Genomic DNA, 21,205 nt, shown 5'->3' on the forward strand with positions numbered 1-21,205 from the left:
CACAAAACATGAGCGCTGAGTCTTTCGCCTAGCGTTTTGTGCACTTAGCCTGCGTGTAGCCGTTGTACGCATTAACTTCAGTACCTCAAACTACCAACGGCATTCACGTCGGGAAGCGGCCCGTCGAACTGGCCGGAGAGCTCCGCCAAACACACGTCGTAAAAGAAGTAACCTTTTCCGAGGTCAGAGTCACGTGACCTTTAAGGACAGTGGGAATTACATTTGTGAGTTTTTCAGCAACGCAGTCACTTTTACGCGCAGAAAAAACATAGGTAGTGTTCTTTAGGAATAATCTGTCTGCCCAGCGCACCGTCTTCCTTAGTTTTCTATTTCCCTCAGTGCACCTGTAACGAGGGATTGAGGAAGTACGCGTGAAGCATGAGAAAGAGTGAGGACATTTTCCGGCGCACTGCTCGGCCGGCACTTGTGAGCCAAACCTTTAGATGCAACGATTCAAGGCGGAATAGTAACAAGATAGCAGAGGAACTCTTAAGAGCTTTTGTTTTCATTTGTAAAAAAAAAAAAACAAGCCGATGCATATGCAAGACTTTTGCGCCATTTGAGTCTTTTGCGAGCCACCAATTCAACATCTGAGGCTATTAGACACGGCTGCCTTTTGTTGTACAATTAAAACTGGATTTAACCAAGTGAACATCAGCCACGGATTATTTCGTTAAGTCGAGAAATTCGTAAAATAGAAGAAGGCCTTCTTACGGCCTTTCAGATCTTAAATTATAACGTAGCGGCACTCAAAAGCTACGGCGGCGTCGCATTTGCCGAGAGCCCACGCCTTCGCGTATAAAAAGTCCGCGAAAGCAGCCCAAATCGCTATTGCACAAAAGCGCCATATGACAGAGCGGATTCAAAGCCAAGGTGGGAAGCACCGCCGACTGCCGAGTCTTATGTTCCGTGCTGCAGCGCAGCATGAAGCCCCGTCAGAACAAAACCAGGGTCGTGACTTGGGCGCCGAGATATTACTGCTGCACGTTTCCAACAAGCTGCGAGACATCGTTGGGAGATTGAGTGAGAAATCGCCTTTCTTTTACTCACTTGTTCTCGGAAAAAGTTCGTTAAGTCGGGTTTAGTAGTTGTTTGTTTCGTTATTTCCGGTTACTGAGAACACTGAACGCAACGGGCACTTGTAAAGGAACCAAAATTTGTTAGATTGGGAACTTCGTAAAACCGGGTTTCGTTAGATAAGTTTTAACTGTACTCCCAATTTTACATGACATATCAAGTGAATAACAGCGAAATTACCTGTCCCTTCCTGTGCAGATTACTAAAATTATCCATAGGGCACACTGGAGTTTCGGCAGAAATCTGGGCAGTGACAAGTTAGCAATCCGCCTGCTGTTTACTACCTCTGCTCGCCGCAACCGCCAATGCGCATTGGCGGCTGGCGGTCGTGGTGAGCGGCGTCATGGTTAAACTGATTACTTTTGGCGTAGAGGGGATAAAATTTGTAATCTCAGATTTTCTGTTGATGAAAGCATAAACGAAAGAACAGTTGTATATTACACCGATTCGTTGAACTATCGACAATAAGAACCTTGCAACATTAATAATATGGCTCGAGCACTTCTTTAAAGGTCGCATGCAGTTGCCACCTGCTAAGTCACAACTCGCCATTAACTAATCTAACGTCAGGAGTACCATGAGGCCACAGGTTTTTCACTACTCTGGTTCTTAATCTGCAAGTAGGACCTCGAAACAATACAGAAACAAAACTGGGACTTTTCGCGTACTGTTAATTACGACGGCCCTATATAATCCATAGTCCTGACGAAAGCACTACACCACAAAATGACGTTGAGAAAAACGTACGATGTAAAAAAACTAAGCTTACTGAAACTACGTTTTTCATCTTTCTTTGGTTAAAACTGCGAAACACACACGGACACAAGGAAGGTAGACGGCACGGAGGACCGAATACGTTCTTCCAAGATACTGAAGCAACTGAAAGGAAAATTACTTTTGCACTGTCAAGTTTGCGTTCCCCCAAGAAGATATTTCATAATATAATGTGGAAACTAACCCTGGAGTTTCAGCGCTAGCGCTTAACACATCCACGCACGCACACATGCGCGCGCACACACACACACACACACACACACACGCACACACACGCACACGCACGCACGCACGCACGCACGCGCACACACACACACACACACACACACACACACACACACACACACACACACACACACACACACACACACACACACACACACACACACACACACACACACACACACACACACACACACACACACACACACGTGGTAAGTGCATCAGATGGCCGTCCATCGCACTTCCAGAAAAAGAACACATGGTGTAGATTTGTAGGTTGGAGTACGGGAAGAGGAACGTCACATTGACTAACGTATTCTCGAGTCTTCTTCGGGCTTCTAACTTTCCATCAGTTGTTTGGGCCTGCTGACTTTCTTTTGACGATTGCTAGTGGTAACGTAAATAGCATGCAAAACACTCTTGTTCGCTTTTGCGACTAGAAACAGATGCTAGGGTGAGCGCCACTCGCGTTCGCTCAAGTCTTTCGCCTTCTGTCCTGTGAGAAGCGTGTATGAGTCCCACGTAACACAGCTTGCGCCCCTGAGCAACAGCTGAGCTGCTCAGTGCCGCGCACAGGTTACCTTTCCCGAATCCATCCCTGGCACTCGGACACAAGAAGGGTGGCCATTTACGCAGCGATACGGTGGTCGCCTGGGATCCAGCCACGCCCATGGCAACAACGAAGCGGCCCGCGTTGTACCAGCCGATGCCCGGTGCCAGCGAGGAGAGGGACCCGAACACCAGGATGACCAGCACGCAAGTGAAGAATGTCGGGCGGCGGCCAAGACTGCGCCAAGTCGTGGGCATTAGGAAACTAAGCATAAACACGCAGGTGCTCTCTTTATCCTACCACCACCCAGTTGAACATTGCGCATGGTCCATTTTTAAAAGCAAAAGCTTTTCTAGCCTCGCGAGCCAAGGTCATCGGCGAGGTACATTTGACCTTCAAGTGGAGGTGTGTCAGCCACGTGACGTACCACGTGACTCGCCGCAGGTGGAGCGCGCGCCGCTGCCACCTCGCCAGCTGTCCGCCTGCCTAAAATGCCAGCAGTTGACAACCAAAGATCATATATTACAGGGATGTGAGGTCAAGCCTCTACTCCGTAAGCTCCTGCCAGCTCCCTCCGAATATAGCGGGAATCAAATGCTGCTCTAGCTGGAGAAGACAATACAGGTCATCCCTGTATTGGGGTCATAGTGAGGTAAACTCACCCACCATCTACAAATCCTTGGTAATAAAGTTGGTTCTCTCTCTCTCTGCGTTCACATGACTAACCGCGTGACTCGATATTAACCAAGTTCACTCTTGCGTGCATACACACCACCGCCTCGCAGTTTCTCACTATGGATGAATGAATTCGGCCGGGACCGTCTGCGCCGTATGTAGACACGGCCTCGTAGACGACCGGCAGAGTCTGATCATCCGGCTGACGTGTCCTGTCATGCTAAGTGTATAGCTAGAGGTAGTGAAGTTAAACGTGCCAAGCCAGCGGCAGAGACCGACGAAGAACGGGAGCGTCGTATGGCGGTTGAAGGATACCGAAAGGCGGCTGGGAAGTGCTTTGGAGGCAGCCGCTGCTGCTTCCGCCTCTGCCACGACTTTGGCTTCGGCGACGGACGAAGAGGTTGAGTCTAAGCTCTCTTAGCAACACAGCATAGCCACGCATAACAAGCTTTTACTTGAAAAAACCAGACTCAGCCGAGCTAAGCCGCTGCCATTTATTCTCCTCCTTTTTTTTTGGAAAATTTGTCACTGAGATAAAATTCAGTTTTTCTATGCAGTGGTTGTCCGAAGTTTGTCTTCCACCCGTACAATAATTACATTCCTCCGCCACTCGCTATCTCCACCACCACGGGCTGTGCCGGGTGTCTTGCACCGGTGTCCGAAACCAATAGATGCTGGCTAGACGGAAAAGATCAATGGCATATGTTCTTTCGAGAAGCGCTGTGCGGGCAAAGGTGGCTTAACTACTAAAACTCGCATATAGTGCGGCAGTCCAGTTTTACAACGTTCTTTGCGGAGCACGCAGTGATGGCCCACTCTTTTTCGACCGAAGTTAGGCCTTGCTTATCTTCAAGAATGGCTAGCTGGGTGAGTCGGTACTGGTTCTTCTTGAAAAGTTTATTTTGAAGGTTCATCAGCACTACCTTTGGGCCTCTTCCTCCTGCTCCCCTCGTGTGTGCATTGTTTTTCTGGCTTTTGTATCAGATGCCCGATTCGGTTATATTTAAGAGCGTTCATGTTTAGAGATTCCGGGGGGTCTGCTACCACCCTGATATCACAGCGCCATCTGTGGCAGCAACTAGAAACCATCGCATATCTCACTGAGACTTGCAGCACCAACTACAATAGCATTGTAGAAACAACCACCTCCCGCGTGCCAATGATGACGTCACGGTCCAATACGGTGCATAGATGTGGAACTGTGTGTGTATGATGTCAGGGGAAGAAATGAACGTATAGTTTTGGTTTCTCCTACCCAAGATGCGGCCACCGTCTGGAAGACGTTAAGTAACGAGCGTTAGCTGTTTGGTTTACTGGAAATTATATGAATGACATTAAAGTGAGGCACATGAATGGAAATACAAATTTGGCCGCCTGGCTTTCTGGGTAGTGTCCGAGTATGTCTGATCTCTTGGACTTAATTCCCATATCTTCTTCCGCCACGGCGTAAGATGTCGATGGTTTGGGATCATCCATGTCCTTCTCAAAAGCACAATGTGGTAGTGAACGTATTGGCGAAACGAGCGCATCTGAGAGGAGCTCCGGAGGGAGACGTCTCATTACGGAAGGATGGAACATAAGAACGTCACATTTGAAACGGGGTGGACTGCCACCATGCTCGGCTACGCGCGCACGCGCGCCGCCTAGCGGAACGATCGACGCCTAGCACCATCTATGAGATATTACGATGCACGTCTACCCGTTGTCGAGTTACACCCCCTCATGTTACGTCCCAAACGAAATTAGCTTCGTTTGGGTGGTCAAGGTGGGTCTACAATTCGGCTTGCGGTGCGATATAGTAACGCTTTAATTAGTAATTGGATGTATACAATGCATACCCATTATTTAATTGTGGTTTTATTAGTATACCACAAACATACGGTTTTATTTGACACAAACCTGTCCAAGTTAACAGCCGATTCTTCCAGTAGGATGGCTGAAAGCTGCCAGCATGTCACATTTTTCAACCCGCCGACATGCGCAGCCTTGTTGATAAGTTTTGTGCAAGAGCTTGGTTTTCTGGCGCGACAAGATTCTTTCCGAAGCAAAAGATGCATTGAGCTGGTATGTGTGCGCAGAACTTTTTTCAGACTTGCACACGCACGCACACATTTCGTCTTTAAAGAGCGTTTGCACATGTTTTACCACATCTTACGTCTGGAATGAGCAGCTTGTGCACGTTAAAGGCCCTCCTTTCTCTCTTCCCTTACGGCGCGGTTCAGCTGTCGGCCGAGGTGTGAGAGAGATACGGCACCATTTCCTTCCCCAAAAACCAGTTTTCAATTTTTCAATTTCCGCAAAGAACGTCATTCTTCTCCTCTTCCTTCACACCCTCCTCTATTTCTTCCCTTCCCTTACGCTGCCGTTCAGATGTCGGCCGAGATGTGAGAGATACTACGCCATATCCTTTCCCCAAAAACCAATTTTCAATTTTCAAAATCAGGTGCCGCCGATTAGTGATGGCAGATGCCGGGGTGAGCAAACATCTTTTACCTTCCTTTTTGTTATTTTAAATAAAAAATCACTATATATATTTTCAAACGAGGCGAGAACTGCGCGCTCTGGCCACAAATATGCCGCGCGCTAGAAACCGTGCGTTTCGTATTTTTGTGTCCGTATTGCAAAACATTCTCCTGCGCAAAGCCCGGCGCGGTGGCTTAGTGATTAGGGCGCTCGACTACTAATCCGGAGTTCCCGCGTTCGAACCCGACCGCGGCGGCTGCGTTTTTATGGAGGAAAAACGCTAAGGCGCCCGTGTGCTGTGCGATGTCAGTGCACGTTAAAGATCCCCAGGTGGTCGAAATTATTCCGGAGCCCTCCACTACGGCACCTCCTTCTTCCTTTCTTCTTTCACTCCCTTCCTTATTCCTTCCCTTACGGCGCGATTCAGGTGTCCAACGATATATGAGACAGATACTGCGCCTTTTCCTTTCCCCAAAAAACCAATTATTAGTCTCCTGCGAAAAATACTTGTCGCGAACAACCACTTACTAGAAGGTTGCTTACGATAGTCTGCGTTTTTGTTTATAAATAGTTCAACACTAGAACTTGCCTCGACTGTCCGAAATCGGCGAATAACTGCAGTCGTCTGCGCTCAGAATTTTCTTCGCGGCGAGCGGAGCACCACATTTGACACGCTGCGCCATCTAGGGGCTCCTAGACCTACCCCAGCTCCACGCTGCGAAAATGGTTCAGTTCGCAGTTCGCCGGATGGCGCAACCGCGCAGCCTCTGAAGCCACTGATCACTACGTGGCTGGATGCCGAATTCCCGCTTTCCGAAGCAGGCGCTAGTGGAGCCACCGGAAGTTGAACCGCATGTCCCAGAAATGCGGTGCCAGCTGCGCCTGCTGTAGCTTCTCAGTATTTCACACTGCAAAAAGCCGCGTCTTTTGCCCTTTCGTTCTGTTTTTTTTAATTGCTATTGGGTAATGTCTGCTGTTATGTCGAAGGAATAAGGAATCTATACCCGAGAAATGCCAATACTGTTTGAAGAACAGTGTAATTTCAGAGGAACGGAAGAAAACAGCTATTATTATTAGTGTAATTATTTTATGTTCACAGATGAGATTTTGTAGTAGCGGTACTTGAGGAAGTGTCTTCTCAAAACAGCTGGCCTCGCAGCAACTTTCACAACAGTTGTTGTTCGAGTGATGTCTCAGGGAACATTGCTGTCCACTGGGTTTTGCTGGCTTTCTTTGCGGCAGTTAATTTTGCCTTTTCTTAATTTCTTAAATTGCTAGCGAGATTTATCCTTTTTTATGCTTCTATGTTGTATTAAGGACAGTTGCCGGGCCAGTTGGTACATGATCTCACCGAAAAACAGCGCGCTTACACGGGACACGAGAAAGGAGACACGCACACACACAGCGCTTACTTACAACTGCAGGTTTTATTGCATTGCTCACAATAAATACTAGAAAGGAAAAAACAAAAACAGTAGAAGGCGAGGAAGAATTCCTTCTGTCGCATCATGTCGTCATAGTTATTCAAGATATTGAATCTCTTTTCTTTTCAATGCCATCGATGGCGTGCGAATGCATTACGCGGCTTTCCTATCTATGATGAAAGCTTCAAACAGCTCGCGCTTGTGCTGGTGATTATATCGCCCCAAAATCTGACTTCGTCCAAAGTTAGGTGTGTAGTGACAGCCAGACACGTGTTTTGCCAGCGTGCTGCCGTATCCCGTGCAGATTGGCGTGCTCTCGTAAACGGTCGTTTATGCAACGTCCACTTTGACCCACATAAGAAGCCCCGCATGACAGCGGGATCTCGTAAATTACCTCCGTGTCAAAGTTGGTGAACATTCGTTCATGCTTCTTACTGCACCGCGCTGGTTTTGGGGCATCTTCGTTCACCAATCTGCAAAGCAAATTGAGCTTTCTGAGTGCAGTTAGAATCAGATCAACTCCAGCACGCCCTATTATCTTCTTCAACGAGTGGCTGATCCCCTGTAGATACGGCATAACAGCCCTCTTCTCTTTTTCATTCCGTGGCTTCTTCGGGTGGCCAGATTGGCGGAGATCTTTCAGGAGCTTGAATCCGATCCCTGAAATGAGGGCATCCGGGAAGCCCGCTTCGCGTAGACGTTTCAGCTGGGAGTCTGTGATAGCTTGCTGACGGTGATAGCACGATCTTTGGAGGGCATTCTTCAAGGCGCCCAAGGATATTGGTCGTTTGACGAGCTTCGTATGCGAGGAAGAGTATGACAAAAGGCTTTTCTTTGACCTCGGAGCATAGCACCAGCACAGATGGTCCTCACTTGGAAACAACTGCAGGTCAAGGTACTGAAGTTGGCCTTCATCAGGCAGTTCTTTTGTCAATTCAAATTCTCCTAAGTTTTCAGAAAATATATTGAAAAGTGCCTCTACGTCCTTGCCTGGGTCCTGATCAGACGTTTTGTAGACGATGATGAAGTCGTCGACAAAACGAAAAACCCTTATTACTTTGGTGTTGAGCAACGCTTCTTTTAGCCGACGATCCGCCTTTGCAAGCAGAAGATCGCTGAGTAGAGGTGCGACACAGGAGCCGATGCACACGCCCTGCCTCTGTACGAACAGTTCATTATTGAAGGCGGATTATTGAAGGTGAGTGATGGGCTTCGTATACGCTGGCTTACAACACGTATGTTGAGGCGCTCAAAGACGCTAAAAAGAGCTGCCACTAACATCTACTGCCCTCTATGCTAACCACGAATGTGCAAAAACTCTGGCGTGTCATTAATCCTTCCACCGATTATAGCATCGCCTTATCTGACTTATCAGGTGACCCTAGTCCTTGCGCCATTTGCGCCACAATTCTTGACCGCGCATTCACTCACAATTTAACAGCCATGTGTGATCTACATATACGTACAACTCACGACTTCAACTATGCTTTGATGCCACCTATAGCTGTTGCTACTCCTGGTATCATTAAGCTTATTAATGGACTCAGTGTTGATTCCGCTCTGGGTTATGACTGCATGAACCCAAAGTTCTTAAAAATCACTTCAGCTTATTCTTCCATTATAATAACTAAACTTTTGCAGCAATCACTTCACTAATCAACGCTGCGTACTGAGTGTAAACTCGGAAAGGTGGTTCCAGTCTACAAATCCGGCAGCAAAGCATCCCGTAGTAATTATTCTCCCATACCCCTTGCCAGCACTTGGTGCAAAATGCTTGAACATATAGTATTCACTAACTTTGTTGACTTCCATGAATCAAACTAATTTTTTACGTCAGCACAACATGTTTTTTCGAAAATCTGACTCTTGCGAAACATAGTTAATGTCGTTTACACATGCATTGCATCTTATTCTAGACCTGTCACAACTATCTGACTGTATATTTTTAGATTTTCAAAGGCTTTCGACAAGGCATGTCACAAACCATTACTTCAAAAACTAAAGTGAATATTGACTGTACCTTATTGAAATGGATTGAATGTTTTCTACTTAATCGCTCACAATTTGTTTTTGCTAACAGTTATATTTTCAGTTTTACCGAGGTGTCTTCCGGTGTTCCACAAGGTTCAGTTCTTGGACCCATACTCTTTCTAATTGACATTAATGATCTCCCATCTCTTGTAAACTCTCATGTTCACCTATTCGCTGATGATTACGCCATTTTTAGAGAAAGAACCAACGCTAAAGACATTACATTACTTCAATCAGGCATCAACGCAATAAGGAATTGGTGCGAAGATTGGTTAAGGCAGCTAAATATTGACAAATGCAAAGTCATGCGTGTATCCAGGAAAACTTCCGCCCCGCCTCACTACTACATCGATAAAAATTCGTTGGAATCAGTCTCGTCACATTAATACCTCGGCGTTCACATTACTTCTAATCTTAACTGGTCTCCTCATGCCGAGAACATCATTAAAAATGCTAATCTCATGCTAGGCTACCTACGTCGCAACTTTTTTAATGTTGCTTCGAATTTGAAACTATTGCTTTATAAAACACCAATACATCCAAGCTCGAGTATGCAACACCTGTATGGGACCCTGCTATGACAGCTTAATTAATGATTTTGATATGGAGCAAATTAACTCTGTACGTTCCATCCTTTCAAACTGCAACCGCACAGCGAGTATAACTGCTATGAACTCGAATCTCTGCCTCCCAACACTGACATCGCGTAGAAAACTGTTTCACTTCGCCCTGTTCCACAACCTGTATCATCATCACGCTGTACTTGATCACCTCATCCCCCAGCCAATTTATGTATCCCGCCAAATTGATCATAATCACAAAGTCGGGATTTTGTCATGCAACACGAAATGCTTCTCGCAGCCATTCCTGCTGCGAACCTCACGTGACTGGAACCACCTTCTTGCAGAAGTTGCTGGCATTGTAAATTATGAACAGTTCCACGTAGCGCTAGCTAACATTGTATATTTAGATGATATACCGCATTCATGTTACAAACTGTATTTCTCTGTGTTCTTTGTATATTTACTACTCCCGCTCTGAAATTCCACAGCCTGACGGGTAATGTAAATAAATAAATAAATAAATATATAAATAAATAAAATAATTCGGGAAGAGTGGGGCAAACAGCGCCCCAAATTCGCAAATCATTGTTTTAATTATTCGGAATTTTCAAAAACTAATATTACAGGATTATTTACTACTGACTTGGCGTTGCACTCAGTTAATATCAAGACGCTAGCTTAAGCGGAACGCATTTAAATTTTATGATACTGCAAAGTTCAAAGCGTCGTAGCTTGCCCAAACCATGGGGCGCACATTCTTTGTCAGCCTATCCGCATGGTAAACACTGCATCCAGACAAAAGCGGGCACCGTTTTGTTCCGTGGCGCGCTATAGAGACAAGACTATTCTGCAGCCAGGCTTTCGTGTATGCCCTGTTTGTCAATAGTTTTGAATTTACTGTCTTATTCGCAGCTGTTTTTGCCGTTTCCGCTTCACTGCTGTTGCTCTTTCGCTGCATTCCTATCGAATGTTCATAAGATTTGGTTCGATTCGTATTACGTGAACACGATATTTTGCACGAGATTGTAAGCCGCACCGAACAGAACTTGCTGCATTATCAGAAAGTGTTGTGCAAGAAACCTTTCTTGCTACCCTGAAAGAATGTGAACATTAGGATACAAAGCAGCTCTGTGCAGCTGCTGTACTTCATATTCCCCAGCTGTTTTACTGTTTCGTAGAGGGCGTCTTAAAGGACACCTAACACTTAATGTCACGAGCGCAGCTTGAAGCTTGCCAGAACTTTCTTCTCGTCTTCTTAGCGTCAAACTGCAATAAGTGTTTTCCTTCTGCAAGTTGTCCCAGAGAGCGATAAAACAATACAAAGCTTCTAGGCAAGCAATGAGATCATTATCGATAGTTTAGGCCATGCAGAGCACCGACATGTAGCTTTTTGTTCCATGTGCAGCCTGCTGCTAAAATAATTCACTCCGAAGAACACGAGACGCAAGCATTCTTAAACTTTGCGTAACATAAGACCTATAATAAATTGTAACAATTATATACGGAAGTAAGTCTAGGACGCTTGGTCGGCTGAGCTACACAGCAGTGAAAAATGTGGTGTCCACAAATTCGCGGCTTTTTGACCGCTTCCTTGTTCTTCAAGGCTCCCGTCGCAATTTTTTTCTTTCTTGGAAAAGACCAATCTTGTCAGACTGAAGTGCAATAATAGAGAACATGTGACTTATTATGCGAGCGAAATATTTGATTCTGTCGCCTATTAAAAAGCTAGGTGGCGCCAAGTGCTAAAAATGTCGCGTTTTGCCCCAGTTTTTCCTGCGTTGAATTCTGCCCCAGCTGCGCAAGCGCCATCGCGCGAACATGCAGTGGGTTACCGTGACGATGCGCCAGAACCAAGGACCTTACGCGAACCGCGGCTGAACGCCATCCGTCAAACCGTCTCGATGCTTGCACTTGGATTTCTTCGTAACGTCTTGAAAGACGGAAAACGCACAAGCATAGACGCGTGGGGGTGCCAATAATGCATTTTGAAGTGGCTTTCGTGCTATGGCGAACTAGAAACGGGCATGGCTCTTTGAGCGGCAGCGCGCAGGCCAACCGCTTGGTCGCTGTCACAGCGCGAGGGCGGGACTTACCGATCCGACATTTCACCGAAGAGGAGCACTCCGACGAGGGCACCCGCCATGACGACGCTCTGCGCGACGGATCGGTGATAGCTGCGGCCACACACCAGGTTCCACTGCGACACGCAGATGTTCAGTTTGGAGACACACTCAGCATGTTACAATAGTAGCAGTTTACGCAGCTCAAGCCTCATTTTCCAACTTCCCAGGAGAAACTGAAAATTTTATGAAATCAACACACAAAACACTGTGCGAGGTTGTTCAGAAGATTATACAATTCCGAAAAGCCTCTCACATTTTTACATATACGACGCTTCTCAGCAGTGCCATGACGCACATCATGTAGGCTGTGTTTCTGTATCTCATATGTTTCTGTGTCTCCTATGTGGTTGTCCGGTTCACCACCGGCACATCGGATTCGGCAACACATATTGGTTAGTCATTTAAATTCTCTTCAAAGAGACACGCATTGGTCAAGTGCAAGAAGAAAAAGAAACTAACAGCAGAACAGTAAGAATAAAGCCGCTTAGTTACGCAAAGAAATAAACACCACCCGCCTCTGTCCACGTGTTATAGTCGCAGCTTATCAACAGTTATTAAAGGAAGCATACAAATGACTGAAAAGGGTGCTAAAACTTTCTTCTACGCTGCTTTGAATCGCCATGCCGAAGAGAGCTGAAAAATAGAAATCTACCGGTGATATTGATACGTGGCGGCTAGAAGCAGCAGTAGAAAGAGCAGAGGTAACCTGCTACGCAAGGAACCGATGGCTTGGAGTAGACTCTCAGCACACAAGCGCGCACCTCAGCGTCGTCTTCGTTACCAACCACTTCGTCGTCCTCCCAGCGTCCGTAGCATGACCTCCCCCTCGCGGCTAAAGAACCGTCCCGGTGCGCACTACACAGGCCATCTAGACGGCGAGTTGTAAGGTTTGAGGCGGGACACATGGACGATGTCGGTGCGGGGTGCAGCGGCCGGAGATGGCGGATGTAGCGGGGTGATCTCGTACGTCACCGCGGTCACCGGACGTACGACCCGATAAGGGCCTGTATATCGGGGGAGCAGTTTTTCACAAAGGCCCACACGGCGGGAAGGGATCCAGAGTAACACAAGGGAGCCAGGAGAGTAGGTGACTTCACGACGGCGACAGTCATGACGTCGTTTCTGATTGACTTGGGAGGCCGACAGCCGCTGGCGGGCGACAAGACGGGCAGCGTCGGCGCAAGCGATGGCGTCCCGAGCGTAAGGACTCGTGGAGGCGGTGGCGGGCAGTACACTATCGAAGGGCAGCAAAGGATCGCGGCCAAAGAGAAGGTAAAAAGGGGAGAAACCGGCTGTATCGGGACGCGTAGAATTGTAGGCGAATGTAACAAATGGGGGGCTAATATCCCAGTCGCGGTGATGGTCGGAGACGTACATGGAAATCATGTAGGTGAGGGTACGGTTCAGACGCTCAGTGAGGCCGTTCGTCTGCGGATGGTAGGCCGTGGCGAATTGATGACGGACGGAGCAGGAGCGGAGGAGTTCGGCGGCCACTTTGGAAAGAAAGCAGCGACCGCGATCGGTGAGCAGGTGACGGGGAGCACCGTGGTGGAGTATGACGTCGTGCAGGAGAAAGTCAGCGACATCAGTTGCGCAGCTGGTTGGGATCGCTCGAGTAATAGCGTAGCGCGTGGAGTAGTCCGTCGCGACCGCGATCCATTTGTTTCCCATAGCAGACACCGGAAAAGGGCCGAGCAGGTCAAGGCCGACACGAAAAAACGGGTCTACGGGGATGGGAATCGGCTGAAGGTGCCCGGGAGGGAGAACCGAGGGCGTCTTCCGCCGTTGGCACAGTTCGCAAGCGGCCACATAACGGCGGACAGAACGGTATAGACCGGGCCAAAAGAAGCGGCGGCGCAAGCTGTCGTAGGTGCGGGAGACTCCAAGATGACCGGCCGTGGGAACGTCATGAAGCTGTTCAAGGACGCTGCTGCGCAGGTGTTGGGGAACCACGAGCAAGAGGTCAGCGCCGTCAGGCCGCATATTGCGCCGGTAGAGGACGTTCTCATGGAGCACAAACGGGGCGAGGGACGCATCACAGCGGTTGGCAGTGAGGCGGTCGATGAGGGAACGTAGCGACGAATCCAAGCGCTGTTCTTGCCCAATGTTGCGGAAGGCCGAGATGGATAAGACGCAGGCGTCAGCCTCGCATTCGTTGGAGGAAGGCGGATCGACAGGGTAACGGGACAAGCAATCCGCGTCCTGGTGCAAGCGGCCGGACTTGTGGACGACACAAAATGTGTACTCTTGAAGGCGAAGAGCCCAGCGCCCCAGCCGGCCAGTAGGGTCTTTGAGCGAAGAAAGCCAGCATAAGGCGTGGTGATCCGTGATAAAAGAGAAAGGGTGCCCAAACAAGTAAGGGCGGAATTTTGCAATAGCCCAAACCAGAGCGAGGCATTCCCGCTCGGTGATAGGATAGTTGCGCTCTGACACAGAAAGTAGACGGCTGGCGTACGCAATAACGCGAAGCTTGTTGCGTTGCCGCTGAGCAAGTAGGGCACCAATTCCATGGCCGCTCGCATCGGTCCGAAGTTCCGTAGGGGCTGAAGGATCAAAGTGCGCCAACACAGGTGGAGCAGTGAGGCCACTGATAAGGGCTCTGAAGGCGTCAGCTTGGGGGGGTCCCCAAGAGAACGGGATGTCCTTCTTGAGGAGCGTGGTAAGAGGTCGGGCTATTTCCGCAAAGTTCTGGATGAACCGGCGGAAATAGGAACATAGGCCGAGAAAGCTGCGCACATCACCGGAGGAGCGCGGAGTAGGAAATGAACGCACGGCGCGGACTTTGTCGGGGTCGGGTTGGATCCCAGCAGAATCGACCAAGTGGCCAAGGACCTTGAGCTGACGGCGGCCGAAGGTACATTTCTTTGAGTTCAGCTGAAGACCAGTGCGGCGGAAGACGGCAAGGATGGCTGAAAGGCGATGCAGGTGGCTTTGGAATGTGGACGAAAAAACAATTACGCCATCTAAGTAGCAGAGGCATGTCGTCCACTTAAAACCGCGCAGGAGGGAGTCCATCATGCGCTCGAAGGTCGCAGGGGCATTGCACAGGCCGAAAGGCATGACTTTAAACTGGTACAGGCCGTCCAGGGTGACAAAGGCGGTTTTTTCCCGATCGCGTTCATCGACAGCGATCTGCCAGTACCCTGAGCGAAGATCGATGGAGGAAAAGTAACTGGCGCCGTGCAAGCAGTCGCGAGCGTCGTCAATTCGGGGCAAAGGGTAGACGTCTTTCTTTGTGGCGGCATTCAGATGGCGGTAATCGACGCAGAATCGCCAGGTTTGATCTTTCTTTTTAACAAGCACGACAGGGGACGCCCAAGGACTACTCGGAGGCTCGATGATGTTGCGGGCCAGCATCTTGTCCACCTCTGCCTGAATAACACGGCGCTCTGCGAGGGAGACCCTATAGGGCCGTCCGTGAATAGGGCGGGCTTCGCCGGTGTCAATGTGGTGGGCGACAACAGAGGTTTGACCCAAGGGACGGTCCCAAAGTAAAAAATATCACTGTAGGAGGACAAAAGGCTGTGAAGAGCGGTAGAATCAGCAGAGGGCAGATCGGCCGCGACCATCCGTGAAATAGAGTCCTCACGGAAGGGTTGCGATGTAGGGACATTGGAGACGGCAGTCGTTGGGTCAGGAGCCAGGACAGAAACTGTGCAATCGGTCAATGGGGACAGATCAGCAAGGGAAATGCCGGTCGGAAGTACCTGAGGGGACAGGCTGAAGTTGAGGACAGGGAGGCAGGTGCAGTTGTTGGTGATGTGGACAATGGTGTGGGGAAAGAGGACATTACGATTCAGAATCACAGCGGTGATAGGGCAGGCGACGTCGTCTCCATCAGGGACGGGAGGAGAAGGCGACAGAGGGATGTAGACAGCAGTTTGTGGCGGGAGACGAGCAAACTCGGTGGATTGAAGGCGAGGTGAGCTGGTGGAGTCGTCATTGCACAGGGGCAGATCCAATCGAAGAAGGCCTGAGGAACAGTCAATAAGAGCTGAATGGGCGGTTAAAAAGTCAAGGCCAAGGATTATGTCCTGAGGGCACCGGGTCAGGACGGTGAACAGAACGGGTATATGACGCCCGGCAATGCTGACTCTCGCAGTGCACATTCCAATCACGGCAGCGGGGCTGCCATCGGCGACGCGAACCGTGGACATGGCGGCAGGCGTTAAAACTTTCTTCAGACGGCGGCACAAAGAAGAGCTCAGGACAGACACTTGGCCGCCAGTATCAATGAGGGAAAGGACCGGGACACCATCCACGAGAACATTCAAGAGATTACGTTGGGCAGCGGGGGTCAAGAGAGGATTTTCAGGCCGGGTCAATGATGCAGCGTCACCTCCGGGGGCTGCATCGGCTAGTTTTCCGAGAAATGGCGGGAGGTCGAAGGAGAAGGGCTGCGGCGTGTGGGAGGAGAACGGGAGCGGCGGCCTAATGGGGAAGGTGAGCGGCTGGACCCACGGGCGTGCGGAGCGGGCTCGTCAGGGAGCGGATCGGGTCGTGGTGTGAAGCGGTGCGGGCCGTAGTCGTTGCGGCGGTCGACGAAGGAGTAGGGGCGAGGTGGCGGGGACCAACGGCTGCGGCAGTGACGGGAGATGTGTCCGACGTGAGAGCAGGTAAAACAGATCGGCCTGTCATCAGAGGTACGCCATTCAGCAGGATTGCGATATCGGTACCGAGGCGAGAAGCTGCGACTGTAAGTGGCAGCTGCGATCACTGGAGGGTCCGGGCTGGCATGAGCGTTGTCCACGACGCGAGGAGAAGGGACGGCCAAGCTCACAACCTCCTGGCGAACAACGGCTTGGATGAGGGCCAAGGTGCTGTCCGGCAGTGGCAAGGAAGAAACAGCGGGCGTCAGCCTCCAGTTCGCGGCGCACGATCCGGGTTAAGTTAGCCGGGTCAGAAGGCTGCCGCAATGTTGGCAGATCTTCACAGGAGGAGCTAGCAGCAGTGTTCGGCAGCCGGTCAAAACGGCGAGAAATGCGCCGGTGTTTGGCTTGCTCGAAACGGCGGCACACCTCAAGAACAGAAGCGACCGTGGAAGTCTTTGCATAGAAGCAGATTAAAGGCATCGTCGGCAATGCCTTTCAGTATGTGGCCAACTCGATCTGCTTCGGACATGTCTTTATCAACTTTACGGCACAAGGCGAGGACGTCTTGTATGTAGGCTATGTATGGCTCGGAGGAAGTTTGGGCGCGGGTCGCGAGTGCCTTCTTGGCGGCGATTTGGCGGCCGATGGGTTTTCCGAAGAGGTCACGGAGCTTCTGCTTACATATGTCCCATGAGGTCAAGTCATCTTCGTGGGTTTCGAACCACACTCTCGCGGGGCCGGTCAGGTAAAATATCACATTAGCGAGCATAAGCGTTGGATCCCACCTGTTGTGCGTGCTGACGCGTTCGTAAAGGGCCAGCCAGTCGTCCACATCAACGTCGTCTGTGCCGCAGAACGTGCCCGGTTCGCTGTGGTGGGCGACGAGGACCGCTGGCGGTGTTGACGGAGAGGGAGATGGCTCGGACTCGGTAGACATGTTGGCGAGACGGCGGCCACGACGGAGAGCCAGCTTGAGGTCGGGGATCGAATTTAGCAACCTCCACCAAATGATACGTGGCGGCTAGAAGCAGCAGTAGAAAGAGCAGAGGTAACCTGCTACGCAAGGAACCGATGGCTTGGAGTAGACTCTCAGCACACAAGCGCGCACCTCAGCGTCGTCTTCGTTACCAACCACTTCGTCGTCCTCCCAGCGTCCGTAGCAATATGTTTGAGCGTATCAGGTTGGCAATATATCAACAACCAATTATGCTGCCCTCTCCACCTATTCTTGAATCTAAAAAAGTATTGTATGTCGGTTCCCACCTCCATACCTGCTAATTCTACTCTATACGGCGGAAGTCCCGCGTCAGCCGAGTGTCAGTAAGCCTGTAGACGAGAGAAGAGTACGATGCGAAACAGGTTGCCGAACGTTAAAGCTGATGCGCCTGCAGACATTTGCGCGGAAGCAAACGTAATCGTAAATGTACACCGCGAAGCACTGGTGGCCGTCGCGCACGGCACAGCCTAGCCTGCGGGAGATGCTGGGTCTTCCTCGTGCAGATAATAAACAAAATCGTCGAGCTGTAATGCGAGAATATATTTTTCCTTTTTGTGCGATTTAATAGTACATGCACACGATACTTTGAAGAATTATACCCCACTAAATGCCATAATTGTTACAACTAGACGGTTACAGCGGTACCGTCACAATTTTGACTTACATATTCCACTAGATGCTCAGTGAATGGGGTTGTAATTATTTTTGGAGAATAATTATTTTTCTCGATTTATGCTTTGCTTTTCTTTTTCAGGGTCGACAGAGGATAACAAAACATCAACATCAACAAACATCAACCCGACCTCAAGCTCACAATCTGAGGCTGTGGTGAGGCTTAGTGAGTCGCCAGTAGCCTCTGGAAAAGTAAGGCAAGGGCGACTGTGGAAAACACGACCTCAACTAATCAGGTTGAGGCTGAGTGAGGTCGCCAAATTTTATTTGAGGTCAAAGTGAGGTCGAGGTATTTGACGTCAAATGCCCTAATTTGGTGGTGATAAAACCGCAAGCAAGGACAGTAGCACAACACTTAGGGTTGGGCGGAGGCTTATTTTTCTGAACTATCGGTTTGGCTACGAGAAAACCGTGACCGTAGCCGAGAGGGAACGTTGTGCTCGGAACGCTGCACGTGTGCGGGAGGCCAGAGCCCACAAACGTGTAGCGGGTGGAACATAGGTATACAGAAAGCAGTCGTGATGCGTCCCGCGCACATGCCGTACTGCACGAACCGCCAGTGTGTTCCCGCGCATTTCTGACACCACAGAGCAGTCAGTCTAGCCGTCCCATGACATAAATATACATAATTGACGTAATCTTAAGCGCCATTGTGTTAATCATTACGCCATCCAGCTCGCGGTCATCGTCCGTCGGGCCCTTGCAGTTAGAGGGCGCTCATTTTAGCGACGCTTCTGCGCTGCCATGCTTCACCACTCTATCTGCCTTCAGGTGATGTTACTTCGATTCGCGGTGTAACTTAATTTTCTGGTCTTTATGAAACTCCTTTGATATCGGTCGTCCTACCTTTTTCTGCCTTAGCCATGCCACTCACGTGCCGAAAATTCGGCGTCGACTGGCGTGAGGGCCGATGCATAATCTGCTCTATGTGATAGTCAGTTCATGTTCTTTGCCTTGTCGCAAACAGCCTGCGTGATTTTCGTTTTCTCTCATCACTTTTTGGACGCGGAAACTACACGCGAATCCTTTACGTGACCCGAATAGTGCCCCGACAGAAACAGGCACGCACTTGCAAAGAAACCACAGTTTGTTCTTAAACTTCCCTTTCAAATATTTCTGCCATCTCCAAGTAGTAACATTCTGCGTAATGATGCAGACGTTTTAGCACACAAGCCTCCTTAAGTTTCTGAACTACCTTTTTTGGAACATAATATGAGTTCCGTCCGCATTACGCAAGAACAGTTCTCCTGTGCAACCATCAAAAGCCAGTCTAGGCTCTATTGCAATATGTACTCAACGAAGAGCTCCAGAAAAGGAGGAAGAACTTCCTCATACATATCATGCGACATCCCGCATGATATGCGGGATGTCGCAGTGTCACCACTTCGCGCACTTTTTCATGCGCTCCCAGACACCCTTAGAGCGTGCGGGGGTGGCCGTCTCGGTCACAAAGGAGATACACTCGACTCAGCTTGGCAAGCTCAGCCGGAGACCAGATACCAAGTGACAAGGGGGTTGGTCGTTTGGTGCCCAGCTTTCGCTGGTCGCAAGCCTGAGAATGGGTTGGAGCCAAAGGTTCACTAAACAAAACAAAGTTTACACAGCAGAGACGACACAGAGGATTTCACAATCACTCGTACGAGCACATACAAAGTGATTTATAAATACAATGCAACTCATGCAAAGTAACAATCGAGAGAGATGACAATTTAACAGAACCTTTGCACCAAAAGCGCACTAACACAGAGACAAACCAACAAAACACAATTTGTTCACCGTGCGCTGCGACAGTCCGACTACCTGAGGAGCACGACGGGGCCGATCCGCAGACTGGCGCACGTTGCCTCGCTGGTCGGTGGCTGGGCTCTGGTGTCCTCCCGGGTGTTGAGCGGGCGCGCTTCTCAGAAGCTTAAACGGCGGCTCGGGCTCACAGACAGCGGTTGAAGCCCCTCATCTATAGGCGCGGTCTGCGTCTGTTCGTTCTTCGCGCCAAGGCAGGCGCGCAAATACGCGCAGTATCAACTGCACTAGCTCCTTCTCCTTCTCGCGCCGGGCGCGCGACCCCATTGGTTGAGAGTGGAAACCGCCTTCCGGAAGATTCTGGGGCCTTCTCGCGATGCGTAGCCACCGGCGGGAGAGCGAAGGGTAGAGGGTTTCACTTTAGCGCGGCCATGGTTACCCCCTCTCCATCGACAATGACTAGAAACTACTAGGATGTTCTAGAAAAATCGATGGCGCGCGGGGACATGTTTCCTTTGGCGCCGCGTCGGCGAGCTTGGTGTAAAGGGCAGCAGCGCAAGCAAAGTTACGTGCTCTCCGCTATTCCTTCCCCGCTGTTTTTTGTTTTATTTTACCACGCACGGGCGCCATTGCTTACATGCAGCGCCGATTTTTCGAATATGCGCCAAATTTTGTGACACTGCCCCTTCCTTTAATGATATTGTGCAACAATATAATAATAATAATAACTGGTTTTTGGGGAAAGGAAATGGCGCAGTATCTGTCTCATATATCGTTGGACACCTGAACCGCGCCGTAAGGGAAGGGATAAAGGATGGAGTGAAAGAAGAAAGGAAGAAGAGGTGGCATAGTGGAGGCTCCGGAATAATTTCGACCGCCTGGGGAAACAATATTCACAAAACACAAAACTCGTGCGAACATTCTTGCGCTCACAAACCTAATGGGGAATGCCAAAATACACACAGCAATACAATGATGTCTACGCGCACACAACACTTGACAATTGGCAAAATTCAATACAAAACGCCACACGGCAATACATTAACAAAAAACAAAAAGGGAGCATTAAAGTCCGAGGTATGCTTGCGCCTATACTCCCAGATTCAGCCTACAGAGTGGGCACGGAACAGGACTGTTTCCCTCAAGTTTTCGGTCGCGCTTTTGATTTTCTTTCGCACGCGACTCTGGCCGTTCCTCTTGTCGCGAGCTCTGCTCTTTTGCGTTTTACGGAGGCTTCTCTTCCGAATGCGGTTCTTACACCGCTTTCTACTCCTACTCCTCTGTGTGTTTCTGCTCGGATTT

At 49.6% G+C, this 21,205-nt stretch overlaps 1 protein-coding gene across 4 annotated transcripts in view; it reads right to left on the bottom strand.

Annotated features, from left to right (window-relative positions):
• The window catches only part of LOC144112366 (organic cation transporter protein-like), a 49,012-nt gene extending 37,040 nt beyond the window's left edge, over window positions 1–11,972 (bottom strand). For 3 of the 4 annotated variants that reach the window (XM_077645215.1, XM_077645216.1, XM_077645213.1), the window contains exons 1-2: window positions 11,873–11,972; window positions 2,655–2,860 (exon numbers count right to left, since the gene is read on the bottom strand). In XM_077645215.1, coding sequence (XP_077501341.1) covers window positions 2,655–2,860; window positions 11,873–11,922 — 256 coding nt within the window. In that variant the 5' untranslated portion in view covers window positions 11,923–11,972. The remainder of the gene's footprint in view (window positions 1–2,654; window positions 2,861–11,872) is intronic. The other variant, XM_077645214.1, reaches the window with a different exon arrangement.
• Between the last annotated feature and the right edge of the window lie 9,233 nt (window positions 11,973–21,205).

The sequence above is a fragment of the Amblyomma americanum genome, unplaced genomic scaffold (assembly GCF_052857255.1).
Source record: "Amblyomma americanum isolate KBUSLIRL-KWMA unplaced genomic scaffold, ASM5285725v1 scaffold_73, whole genome shotgun sequence".
NCBI lineage: Eukaryota > Metazoa > Arthropoda > Arachnida > Ixodida > Ixodidae > Amblyomma > Amblyomma americanum.